Below are 12,947 nucleotides of genomic sequence, written 5' to 3' on the forward strand. Positions count from 1 at the left end.
TATAAATCAGTATTTACAGTAAAGTTAGATTTGTGTGGGACGTGAAATTAAAATCGTGACATTTAAATTGGCCAATAAAAAGCCATGATGGGGCTAACATCTTATCTTTTTGGCATTTAAATATATTTTAGCATTTTGAAATCCAGGAGATATATGTCGTCTCCAATTGCTCAAGAGTAGTCAACATGACCTTTCTAACTGAAATTTACGGAAGTACTAGAAGAGTTCCCATAGGACTTTTCAAAATAAGGTACTTTTTAAAGTATGTGTATAGGTGTTTGGGAAACGCGGTTGAATATTAGTCATCTCTCTAAGGTAAAATACGTATTGAGGCTTTGTAAATTAATTCCTGCGCCTTTTGAAAATGTTCACATTCAACAAGAACATGCACACAGGGAGGAACGACTAGTACACGGACTGTTATTTTGAAGAAATCCTTCTATGATTTGTCATGTTTTAGGTAATAGCAGGAGTTGTGTTTCCCTGGCTGTCACTGTACACGTTGACTGCATGTGCAATATCTCCCCACGCTGGAGAAGTTCTTCTGCTTGTGATCTAGCTGGCGAAAGCAATGTCCACTTGGCGCATATTCCACGCTAAAGTGCGGACAGCCCGGGGTCTCTTCGCCTTCAGACGGGTCACACTGGAGCATCGGTGGTCATATGGAGTAATAACGCCAAGACGAAGCCTCAAGTCAGGGACCTCTCTGCGAAATGACTTTATTAAAGGTAGGTGCCCAGAGGTGCAATTCGGATGCTACACGCTGAGAACCGGGGATTTAGCATTAGAATATTATTAGGGGAGAAATCACACACAAAAACTTTCTCAACATAGAAGGGAGTCTTAGTAAAAGAGAGACTATTTTTTGCTGTAGATCTGCAGGCCAGACTGGCCGCCACGAGGAAGAAGGTGTCGGACGCTCTGCCGGGGAGCTCCTGGAGCCCCATGGAGATCAACCCCGACCTCCCGCCGGAGAGGGCCGATATAGTGATCGTGGGAGGCGGCGTGGTGGGCTGGTCCATCGCCTATTGGCTCAAGCGGAAGGAACTGAGGCGTGGAGGGCTCAGTGTTGTGGTAGTGGAGAAGGACACCACGGTGAGTGGAATCAGAGTCCGGGCGCCAAAGTGTGCTAACGCTTTGCTAGCTTATTTTATCGTGTACATGAAGCTAACGAGGTCATTTCCACGATCCACAGCCTGGCCACCTTTTGTCTCGTTCCTTCTCCCACGTTACTTTACAGGCACTGGCAGCATTGTTGGCAACATGCTGTGAAGTTAGTAGTGGACCAAACCATTTCACGTAGCTAAAGCCGGCTGCTCACTCAATGTCGACCTTTACTTTTACTGTTACTACCAAATACAAGAGATTGTTTTCATCCTTTTCTGACTACATTGAAAAGAAATCACAACCAGATTGCACAATTATTTACTTATTTACCTGTTGTATCTCTTACTTGCTTTTGGCAGTAAAGTGAAATATTCTGCTGCACAGATCACTGTAGATACTGTAGCTGCTAGAGTGCTTCCTAAAGGAAATGGAGATATAAGATTGGATTCTACTCCTTGGGTATCCAACGCTTTCCTACAGTATGGAACTGCATCCAAGCTCAACTGAAGCTATCGCCCCTTTTCTGCCAAAAATGTCCTGCCTTGTGTGATGGGCCTCTATTAACGGCGTCCCCCTTGTACTTCCTCTCAGTACTCCCAGGCGTCCACAGTGTTATCCGCTGGAGGGATTCGGCAGCAGTTTTCCCTGCTGGAGAACATCTGCCTGTCCATGGCATCTGCAGACTTTCTAAGGAACATCAACGTAGGTCAAAAATAAAGACAACAACTGAAACGATAAGATACAAAGGAAAAACCACGTGTCCTCTCAGGACCATCTGGGAGTGTTGAATGAAGACGCCGTGGACCTGCAGTTCAACCAATCAGGATATTTGTTCCTGGCCAGCGAGAAGGTGGCGCACATCATGGAGGAGAACTACAAGACCCAGAGGTTATTTCTGAAGACAAGTCCCAAAGTGATGCCAATATTGCTTAACAGGCGTTTTATGTTTTTCTAGGTCTGCTGGAGCCCAAGTGTGCCTTCTCTCCACCACACAACTCAAAGAGAAATTTCCGTGGATTAACACAGAAGATGTGGCGCTCGCCTCATATGGTAAATAAAACAACACGAGGAGTTAATATTTATATCATGTGTTGCTCTGATGCTGCCATGCTAACATCAAATCTAACAAACGGCAGTTTCTGACACAGGCTAACACGGTGCTAATATGCTAGCATTCATGCAGGTTTGCAAATGGCTCAACTGCTGCTAATATATGCCAACACTATAAGCAGACATCCTCACTGCTGCTAACATTGACCAATGAAACGCTAACAGTCAGTGACACATTGATAAGCGAGCTGGCAAACAGTGACAACGTATTAAATGTGTGGATGTGTACAGGTCTGGAGAACGAGGGCTGGTTTGACCCCTGGACTCTGCTGAACGCCTTCAGGAGGAAGGCCATGTCCATGGGTGTCATCCAGTGTACTGGAGAAGTCACCGGTAAGTATCTTCCCTTTAGAGGAACATGGTAAAAAATAAATAAAACATTTATGAAAGCGTGTCTTTCCACAGGATTTAAACACACCTCAAATGTGGTGACCACAGAGGAGGGTGCACATTTGGAGATAAGGAGGATCAAATCTGTGAAAGTATGGAAGTACGTATAGATAGATGCATTGATGAGGTACATGAAACTAAATCAGGGTAATGTGGTTAGGTACGGATGCCCAACAGCCTGGAGTACCAGCCAGTGGAATGTGCCATTGTGGTGAACGCAGCCGGAGCCTTTTCTGCTAAATTAGCTGAGATGCTAGGATTGGGATTTGGACCCAAAGACACCATAGCTGCCATTCCGCTTCCTGTTGAGCCCCGCAAAAGGTAAACAAAACAAAAAAAAAAACAAAGAAAGCGCTTTAGATCAGAGGTTCCTGATCTCCTTGATTTCATTTGTATTCAACAACTATGTCTAACGTACTTGCAGTCTAACGAGCCTAAACCTCATCAAATGACCAAACGAACATTCATGGTTTTTTCAAGGTCTTCCACCCCTTTTTTGTCACAACCAATCACAGCTCTGAGAAGACTGCATCACACCCAGCAACGGGATCAACCACACCCCCTCTCCAAGATCTAGGTTAGGCCAGGTTAGGCCAGGTTAGGCCAGGTTAGGCCAGGTTAGGCCAGGTTAGGCCAGGTTAGGCCAGGCCAGCATAGTGCACACAGGACACCTTTGATGGGAACACAGCGTTTTTTTTTTGTTGGGGGGGGTTATTTCTTAATATTACTTTTTAAATTCTGTTTGTATGACGGACAGCAGAGGTGATTTTTCCCATTGGTTTTGAGGTATTGACCTCCATCTTGGTAGGAGTGGCAGCTGCAGGAGGCGACTGTAAAGGGGAGCAGGGCGCTCTAATTCAGTCCAGGGTGTACCCTGTTGCAATGTTTATTTTTGGTGGTTATAATGACAATTATGTTGTGTTATACAATAATAACGTCATAAAATGACAAACAATCACAACATTGAGAATAAAGCTGATCTGGACAGCTCAGAAAGATCATGGAAGCGGTGTCCTTTTGATGGAGTTCAGGTTCGTGTACGTGGTCCACTGTCCTGACGGTCCTGGTCTGGACACGCCCTTCCTGGTCGACTACTCTGGAGTGTACTTCAGGAGGGAGGGGCTTGGAGGAAACTACATCGCTGGAATGTCGCCGGAGGAGGTTTGCCTGTTTTAAGCTGCTTTTCATTTCAAATGAGATGAGAGAATTTCTGTCAATATGAGTCTTCACGTTCCCAGGAGGAGGAGCCAGACATTGCCAGTCTGGATGTGGACCATCAGTTTTTTGAGGACAAAATTTGGCCCAACCTGGCGCAGCGTGTTCCTGCGTTTGAAAAACTGAAGGTCAGTAAATAAGCTTTTTTTTTTTTTTACTCTTAACTCTGTAACTAACTCACACAGGAACACAATTAATGCCTTCGCACCTCCCCCCAGTTAACAGCCATTGTGTACAGTAAAAAATATGGAAATAATCAACAAAATCCGGCGGTACACTAGCTCACACACAAGCAAATGCACAACATAGACGTATTCTATGCTGTAATTAATGTGATTGCTCCTCCCTCCAGTTATTAATAAGAATTGACCCCTGAAATAAAACAGAATGATTCAAAATAATCCACAAAGTCAATTCCCACGATCCAGTGGCATATAATGAATGCAATTGCTCCAATCGACCATGCGCAATGATATTTATTTATGATGAATAAATTATTTATTATAACAGCCACCTTGCATTCAAGAAATGAATAGAAAGGCTGGAGATAATCCACAAAGTCAAATTTCATCACACATTGTACACTAACACATAAGCACATGAAATTAATTCATGCAATTTGCTCTCCCTGGTTAGTTATTGATGATAACCACCACCTCGCATGATAGAAATGAATAGAAAGGCTAAAAATAATCTACAAAATCAATGTCCATGGTACACTCTTTCACATGCACAACAGACGTGTCACATCATTACGCACTACGTAATATTTATTTATTTATGATGAATAAATAATTATTTAGGATAACAGCCACCTTCCATTCAAGAAATGAATAGAAAGGCTGGAAATAATCCACAAAGTCAAGTTTCATCACACATTGTACACTAACACATAAGCACATGAAATTAATTCATGCAATTTGCTCTCCCTGGTTAGTTATTGATGATAACCGCCACCTTGCATAATAGAAATCAATGGAAAGGCTAAAAATAATCTACAAAATGAAGGATTTCAGCCATTTCAGCCCCTCCTCCTTCGCCAGGTGACCAGTGCGTGGGCGGGCTACTACGACTACAACACCTTAGACCAGAACGGCATTGTGGGCCTGCACCCGCTCATTAACAACATGTACTTCGCCACGGGCTTCAGTGGCCACGGTCTGCAGCAGTCGCCTGCCGTGGGCCGCGCCGTGTCCGAACTCATCCTGGACGGCAACTTCCAGACCTTGGACCTGAACGGCCTGGGCTTCAGGCGCATCCTGACGCAGGAACCCATGTTGGAGAGGAACATTGTGTAGCTTTCAGTGTCAGTCTGGACAATGATTGCTGCTTTTTAAAGAGTGGAGCCTTGCCATGTCCCATACCTGGTAGTACTATGATGGTAGTACTACGATGGTAGTACTTTGATGCCTATCAAGTCGTCATGCTGCACTTTTTATGGTCTCTTGTTCACATGATGCACTTTTCAAGCACAGTGAAGGAGAAAAGCTCTTGGGATGAGGTGGTGTTGTTGGAAGTAGCTTAGCAATGTGGTGACGTCCAAAAGCCTCCAGTTAAAGACGTGCGTCACTACGTCAACAACTCGTAAAACAACAGGGATATTCAACTGGCCCAATCACACCCCAGCATCACATCACGCCCGCCCATCCACTTCAGAGCTAACGTTTTTACAGCAGATTCCCAAGAACAGCACAACTCTGTTATATAGAGGACCTTTGGCTAGCCTTTTTTGCCAGTAGGTCCTTAAAAACAGCAGAGTGGTCCTGTCACATAGAGGATCTTTGACTAGAGTTTTTGCAGTAGTAGACAATCTTTGTCTAGCATTTTTGTAATAAGTTCTTAAAAACAACAGAGCATCCCTGTTTTTAGCAGTAGGCAGAGTAGCTTTATGCTACTACAAAGACCCTCTATAATATAGGCTCTTTGACTAACTGTTTGAGCAAAGTGGTCCTGTCATATAGAGGATCCTTGACTGCCGTTTTTTTGACTCGCTTCTTAAAAACAGCAGGGTTCCGCTGTCATATAGAGGATCTTTGGTTAGCATTTTTGGCAGCAGGTTCTTGAAAACAACTGGGAGTCTCATGGAGAGATTCTTGGACTAGAGTTTTTTGGCAGTATGTTCTCAAAAACAGCAAAAGATCCCGTCATATAGAAGATCCTTGGCTTGTATAGTTTCTTAAAAACAGCAGCGGGCTCCTGTCATTTAGAAGATCTATATGCTACTGCAAGTATCCCTTATAAGAGAGGATCTTTGACTAATGTATTTGGCAGTATGTTCTCAAAAACAGCAAAAAGATCCCGTCATATAGAAGATCTTTGTCTTGTGTAGTTTCTTAAAAACAGCAGCTCGCTCCTGTCATTTAGAGGGGGTCAAACTTTTACAACAAAGTAGCAGAAGTTTTCCTGGAGAAGGAATGGTGTACTGCCCTTCACAGGACCCGGAATGGAGCGTTACATTTACGGCCCTCCACCCAGTAAAATTAGCGCAATAGACCCTGTCTATTGTTAAGCGTTCAAGTGAAGCGTTCCCGTCACCGCGCTCGGTGTACTGCCCTTCACTGGACCCGAATGGAGCGTTACATTTACGGCCCTCCACCCAGTTGGGTACGCCGACCCTTAGTGGTCCCGGACCAAACTTCACAATAATGTCACAAAACACACAATATGTCAACACACCTGCTAGCGTAATAATATTCTCAGACACAGACACAATGCTACCAGGTTTCCACCAAATTTGTTATTGACCAATAGCAGAATTTGAATAAACAGGTTTCTGCTTACCTTATTATCTGTAGAGGCGCGCCTGTAGTGGAAGCCCAGAGCATCGAACTGCAGCCTAAAGTAGGACCAAACCACACAACACAACTCCCCCCTCCAACCACGTTGGGCGCCAAATTGTTGGAATTGGACCTCCTGTTCTTAGGTCAGTGATTCCTGTGGAGGCAAGAGATGACAACGAACTTGTCAGTTACAGTAAAGTCTCGTTATATCGATATCGGTTATAACGAATTACTACTTATTACGATACTATTTTGATTTCCCGCCAAATTTCTAGTCTTTTTTATGATATAATTAGCTCAGTTAGTACGATACCCGGTTATTATGATAATCCGGTTACTACGATGCCCTTTTCATCTCCCGCCAGCCAATTTGGTCTGCTTATATCGATACAAAAGCAGCTTAAATCAATCTTTGCTTAAGGATTTCAATACCAAAAAAGAACACGGCGAACGGCTGCTTCCAGTCAACTTTATTTTTCACACTTCCACCACCAGAGTGCAGCACACACAGCGGAAAACACCCGTCCCTCGCGCCTACCCCTCCGGGTGGCAACACCTTCCCTATCGATAGTTCCGGGATGAATTATGTCCCGGTAACCGGTAATCACTACAGTGTAAGTTTATTTTTATTTACTGTAGTACAAAATGTATTGTAGTACAAAAGCATGCTAGATACGCAATCCATGAACTCAAGGAGAAAATTACATGCCATATCAAAGATCCGCCCACTTTTAATGCAGTTCGGCGCAGGATCGGATATATGGATAGTCCGGTTATATCGATATTTTTTCCGACTCCCGAGAATATCGATATAACGAGACTTTACTGTATATGGTTTACTCTCAGACCAGTCAGATTACACGGAGCTCCGGACTCATAAGTCTTCCCCTAACACTTGCAGAGACATAGGCTTTACTTACAGGTCAGAACAAATGAGTCCAGCTAACTGTCCCTGCCCGGCTTTTATTATGCTAAGAAATGTCGGCAGATCTCTGACGTATCACAGGTGCCCCCCCCCCCTCTTCTCCTCGGCCGACGTCTTCTCAGTCTAGAGACTTCTCAGGGCTGATGACGTCTAGTTTTACCATTTTTGCTGGATTTTTTTAATGTTTCTGCAGTGGCCCCCCAATGCCCCCAGGTACGGTGTAATCATGTCATCATTCCAATATGGCCGCCACCTTCATTGTGATGCAAATACGAGGCAGCTTTGAAGAGGGGGAGGGACGAGGAAGGAGGAGGTTTAGGGTAAAGAAGCAATTGAGGGATTTCTTTTGAGAGGCCCAAATGTTCCCTCATTCGTGGCCCCCACGCCCACCCACCCACACAACAATAGCAGCCGGGACTTTCTCACCAATCCTGCAGCCCATCATGACAAGAACCTGCAGCAGCAGCCATGACACCCAGGGAAAACTTCTTTAGTAGTGGTGATGACGGAGGAGGAGGAGGAGGAGGACCCCCCGCACCCCAACCCCGCCAACCCCGCCAACCCCACCTCTGTCTCTGCCCTGTGGGTCTATGCAGCCACTAGACGTTGGCATGTGGCTGGGATTAGGACATTTCACTGTGGATTAAACTCTTTTGGTGCAAGGAGGAAAGAGTCGCACCACCAGAAGGACTCTGGACTCAGGTACGTGGAACCCCATTTCAGCCTCAGCGTGTGTCTTTTACATATTCCATATATTACATTCTATAGAAAATACACTTCATCATTCATCCTTACCGCTGAGATCACCTGAAAAAATCATTCCGATTGTCAGCAACGAATCTTAGATGAATCCAACGTCTACTCCATCTTTTGGTCTTCAACTCAAAGTAAATATTTGATAACAGTAATATTTTTTCCACATAAAATACTGTAAAAAAAGACGTTTTTGCATTGTGAAATAAATAGAAAAGACCGATGCACAAATAAAATGACGACATCATAGATTACAGTATGTACACAAACGCCACGTTAGTTAATTTCATGAATTGGATGTATTAACCTTTTCATTCATTCATTCATTTTTTACCGCTTTTTCCTCACGAGGGTCGTGGGGGTGCTGGAGCCTATCCCAGCTGTCTTCGAGCGAGAGGCGGGGCACACCCTGGACTGGTGGCCAGCCAATCACAGGGCACATATAGACAAACAACCATTCACACTCACATTCATACCTATGGACAATTTGGAGTTGATAATTAACCTAGCATGTTTTTGGAATGTGGGAGGAAACCGGAGTACCCGGAGAAAACCCAGAGGGTGGAATTGAACCCTGGTCTGATTCATGTAATGATAATGGAATGACTGATATGATGAATGATAATTCCATCGTGATGAGCTATGGAAGGAATGTTCAAGCTAATGAAAGAATCAAGAATGAATCGCAATCATGAAACCTTCTACTGTAGTATGGCAGTTAGCGCCTTCAGTTCATGTTTGTTCTAACTATTATGCTCATTTTTCAGCCCTTTGTATTGAGTTGTGGACTCCTATAGAGCAGCTACACACAATAACCCGAACACAAAGCTTTCTAGATCTACCAGAATCTACACCTATTCTTTGGATTTCCACCAACTCTTTATTACACCAACACCGACTCCGCTGTGATTGGTCACACTGAGTTTGTACAGCTAGCAGCTTGCACCGGGGAACGCCCATATAAGGAAGTTCATTCATTTTCTACTGCTTATCCTCATGAGGGTCGCGGGGGTGCTGGAGCCTATCCCAGCTGTCTTTGAGCAAGAGGCGGGGTACACCCTGGACTGGTGACCAGCCAATCACAGGGCACATATAGACAAACAACCATTCACACTTACATTCATACCTATGGACAATTTGGAGTCGCTAATTAACCTAGCATGTTTTTGGAATGTGGGAGGAAACCGGAGTACCCGGAGAAAACCCACGCATGCGCGGGGAGAACATGCAAACTCCACACAGAGATGGCCGAGGGTGGAATTGAACTTGGGTCCCCTCGCTGTGAGGCCTGCAGGCTAACCACTTTACCACCATGCCGTACCGATAATTAGACATCCCTAATTAGAATAATTTTGGGGCGTTTTATGTCAATGCAAGGTTCTATCATCCGTTTTCTCTGCAGCTTATCCTCACTAAGACCACGGGCATGCTGTCACCCCTCTGTGACATCACAAAGGAACAGTTTGGCAACGCCCTCCGATACAGAGCGTTTTGAACCATCCCAAACTTCTTTCAGGGCTCACTTCCAAATGCGCAAACCTCATTATGTGAAACTTTTGCATGATTGAAGACGAGTACTGTACTGTATATAAAACATACACATGTACTGTATATAGATATTCTGAAGCATGTATGCCCATTGGTCAGTTCCTGGAGGCATCCCAAAACTTGGGACAATGGGTCTGAAATCCATTTTTTGTCCCAGGATTTTCAAAGTAAAATGCTGTTTGGACTCATGCGGTGTTCCCCACCAGGTTCCAGAATGTTCCAGCTGCTCCGCAGTCACATCCAGCCAAGCAGGCACCAGGGTCGCAAAACCCGCCTGGTCACCAAAGACGGGCGCTGCAACATCGAGTTCGGCAACATCCACAACCACTTCACCTACCTGGTGGACTTCTGGACCACCTTTGTGGAGATCCGCTGGCGCTTCGTGCTCCTCCTGTTCGTGGCGTCCTTCACCGGGAGCTGGTTCATCTTCAGCCTGCTGTGGTACTGGATCGCCAAGAGCAACGGTGACCTGGTAGGACAGCCCGGCGCAGACGGCCACGTCACGTGCATCGCCAACGTCAACAGCCTGACCACGGCCTTCCTCTACTCGCTGGAGACGCAGACCACCATCGGCTACGGCGGCCGGGCCCTGACGGGGCAGTGCCCCGGCACGGTGGCCGTCATCGTCCTGCAGTCGGTGGTGGGCGTGTTCATCAACAGCTTCATGTGCGGCGTCATCCTGGCCAAGATCTCGCTTCCAAAGCGTCGAGCCAAGACGGTGAGCTTCAGCGACATGGCCGTCATCTGCCTCATGAAAGGGAAGCTCTGCCTCCTGATCCGCGTGGCCAACCTCCGCAAGACTCTCCTCATCAGCAGCCAGATCTACGGCAAGCTGCTGAGGACCACCACCACGCCCGACGGAGAAACCTTCATCCTGGACCAGCTGGACATCAACTTCATGGTGGACGCCGGGAAGGACAACCTGTTCTTCGTTTGTCCTTTGACCCTCTACCACGTCATCAACCGCTCCAGCCCCTTCTACGAGCTGTCGGCCGACACGCTCCCCCAGCAGGACTTTGAGCTGGTGGTCTTCCTGGATGGCATCGCCGAGTCCACCAGCTCCTCCTGCCAGGTGCGGACCTCCTTCATCCCGCAGGAGATTCAGTGGGGACACAACTTCCTGCCCATCATCTCCCGCACCAAGACCGGCAAGTACAGCGTGGACTTCTCCAACTTCTCCAAAAGCGTGCGGGTGGGCACGCCGCACTGCGCCCAGTGCTTCGAGGGCAACCGGAACCACCACGTGAAGGACGGTCAGAAGAACCAGCAGAAGATGGGCATCGACAACCTGGGCTTCCACGTCATTGACATTCACAACGCCGTGGACGTCACCAAGATGTGAGGCGCCGCCGTGACGGCATCCTTCTCTGGAATCATCTCTTCCTGGGGGAAACTGGACAGCATGCAAGTGTAAAAAGAAGCACTGTTGAAATAAAAAAAAAAAAACACCCATCTTTGACGATGAAGGATTACTATTAGACCTACTACTTGCGTGGAAATGCATCGCACTTAAAAAAAAAATCTTAGAAGTGTAAAAAGAAGGTAAGCAGATACAAATAGAATCCCTGTCGGAGCCTTACTAAATCCCACTACTCCAGTAGGAATTCTTGTGATGGTCACTAGGATCAGTAACGTTATGATACACGATCCTAGACTACGTTACCTGTCACACTGCATGGAGGCCGGGCCGACGTACCATGGCTGAAAGGACCCTCTCAACTTGTGTGGAAGTGGTGAATTCTTTGAACTGTTTGAAACACTGTTTGGAGAGGCTAACTAGTTAGCTCGCTAGCAGCGGCTGTCTTTTATCTCCAGGAAGAGGTCCCATCGGCCGCACAATGCGATGTAAACAAAGAATAATAGGAATGGAAAGCTGTTATTTCATCCGTTTGGTTCCAATAATAATAATAATAATCTATATTTAGAAAGCCATAATTACATTGAATCCTACTTTGTAGAAATTCAGTTATCGTGGGCGGCCTATTATTAGTCAAAAATGCATATTTAAGCAAATGTTACGCATCGTTGGCCTACATGAAGCATTGTCAAGCGTGAAAAAGTTCTAGTCTAGTGTAGTACACTTGCCTCAGCCATTCTGTGCTGAGCAGCCAGGTTGTTTACAGCTTTTGGATTGTTTTACAGGTTCTATGGCTATCGTCACACTTGTCTGTAGCGGTAACAAAAAGCTCATCTGACCAGCAAATTCCTGATGGTTGGACTTTGGACGTTGGGAAGGATTCTGAGCCAAGTGTGCATTAAAATGAAAAAAGGGGTTCAAGTGGTGTTTGGCACAGTAGGAGATTAAGCTCTGAGCCTGTTTTAATGAAAAACTACATAGTGGGGGAGGTTCAAATATAAAATAATAATTTTAGCACTTAGTCATTAAACACTTAAGTCATCCTGACTGATCTGCTAAATGCAACCATTTTTTTTTTGCAAACATCGATTTCCACAATAAAGTCTCGCTTATTTTATGTTTTTTATGAAGCTTGATTCGATTTTTGGTCATTAAAGTGGCTAAAGTACTACATAAATAACACGAGTGGCCACTAGAGGGCATTGTAACACGGCTATCATTTTGATAGCGGGGGACGTGTTGACAACTGGCCACTAGAGGGCATTGTAACACGACTAAGCGTGATAGCGGGGCACGTGTTGACAACTGGCCACTAGAGGGCGCCCCAGCTCTGCTTTGACTTAACCAGCAGCCTCAATAATGAAATAGTGCAGAGCTGCTCGGCCAGAGAACAAAAGACGTCTCTGATGTCTTTAAATGTTACTTGGTCTATATCTGCATAACAACGACATCCAAGACCTCCAAACTTTATGCTTGTAATATTACAAATTGTTTCATTTGTGCTGTTTTAAAATGTTAAAAAGTTTAAAAATTCAATTTTTAGATTGTGCTGTGGGCCAGTAAAGAAACAACCGTGGGATGGCTCCCGGCCCACAAGTTGGAAACCGATGCTTTGTATTTGTTGCAAAAACAACACGAGTCAAAGACCTGGTATTTTTAGGAATCCGCTGCAAAAAAGTGAGTGACTTGTATTTTTTAAATCACAATTAGCATCCTATTAGCTTGCAAAACATACATAATGGCAGGTCATAACTCAACATAA

At 45.3% G+C, this 12,947-nt stretch overlaps 1 protein-coding gene and 1 pseudogene across 2 annotated transcripts; both read left to right on the forward strand.

Annotated features, from left to right (window-relative positions):
* The first annotated feature begins 5 nt into the window (after nucleotides 1-5).
* Nucleotides 6-6,662, forward strand: foxred1 (FAD-dependent oxidoreductase domain containing 1). Its single transcript, XM_058086587.2, has 11 exons — nucleotides 6-728; nucleotides 875-1,095; nucleotides 1,699-1,809; nucleotides 1,877-1,995; nucleotides 2,063-2,157; nucleotides 2,449-2,550; nucleotides 2,623-2,699; nucleotides 2,768-2,928; nucleotides 3,639-3,768; nucleotides 3,846-3,950; nucleotides 4,866-6,662. The coding sequence occupies exons 1-11, from the start codon at nucleotides 572-574 to the stop codon at nucleotides 5,118-5,120; spliced, it is 1,533 nt and encodes a 510-aa protein (XP_057942570.2). The 5' UTR covers nucleotides 6-571; the 3' UTR covers nucleotides 5,121-6,662.
* Nucleotides 6,663-7,740: 1,078 nt separating this feature from the next.
* LOC131138039 (ATP-sensitive inward rectifier potassium channel 1 pseudogene) lies at nucleotides 7,741-12,748 on the forward strand (annotated as a pseudogene). The gene is made up of 2 exons (XR_013625202.1): nucleotides 7,741-8,229; nucleotides 10,035-12,748. The product of XR_013625202.1 is annotated as an ATP-sensitive inward rectifier potassium channel 1 pseudogene (transcript).
* Nucleotides 12,749-12,947: the final 199 nt, after the last annotated feature.

This window comes from Doryrhamphus excisus, linkage group LG21, assembly GCF_037039965.1.
Source record: "Doryrhamphus excisus strain RoL-2023G ecotype Guam linkage group LG21, RoL_Dexc_Guam_v1.1, whole genome shotgun sequence".
NCBI classification, from domain to species: Eukaryota; Metazoa; Chordata; class Actinopteri; order Syngnathiformes; family Syngnathidae; genus Doryrhamphus; species Doryrhamphus excisus.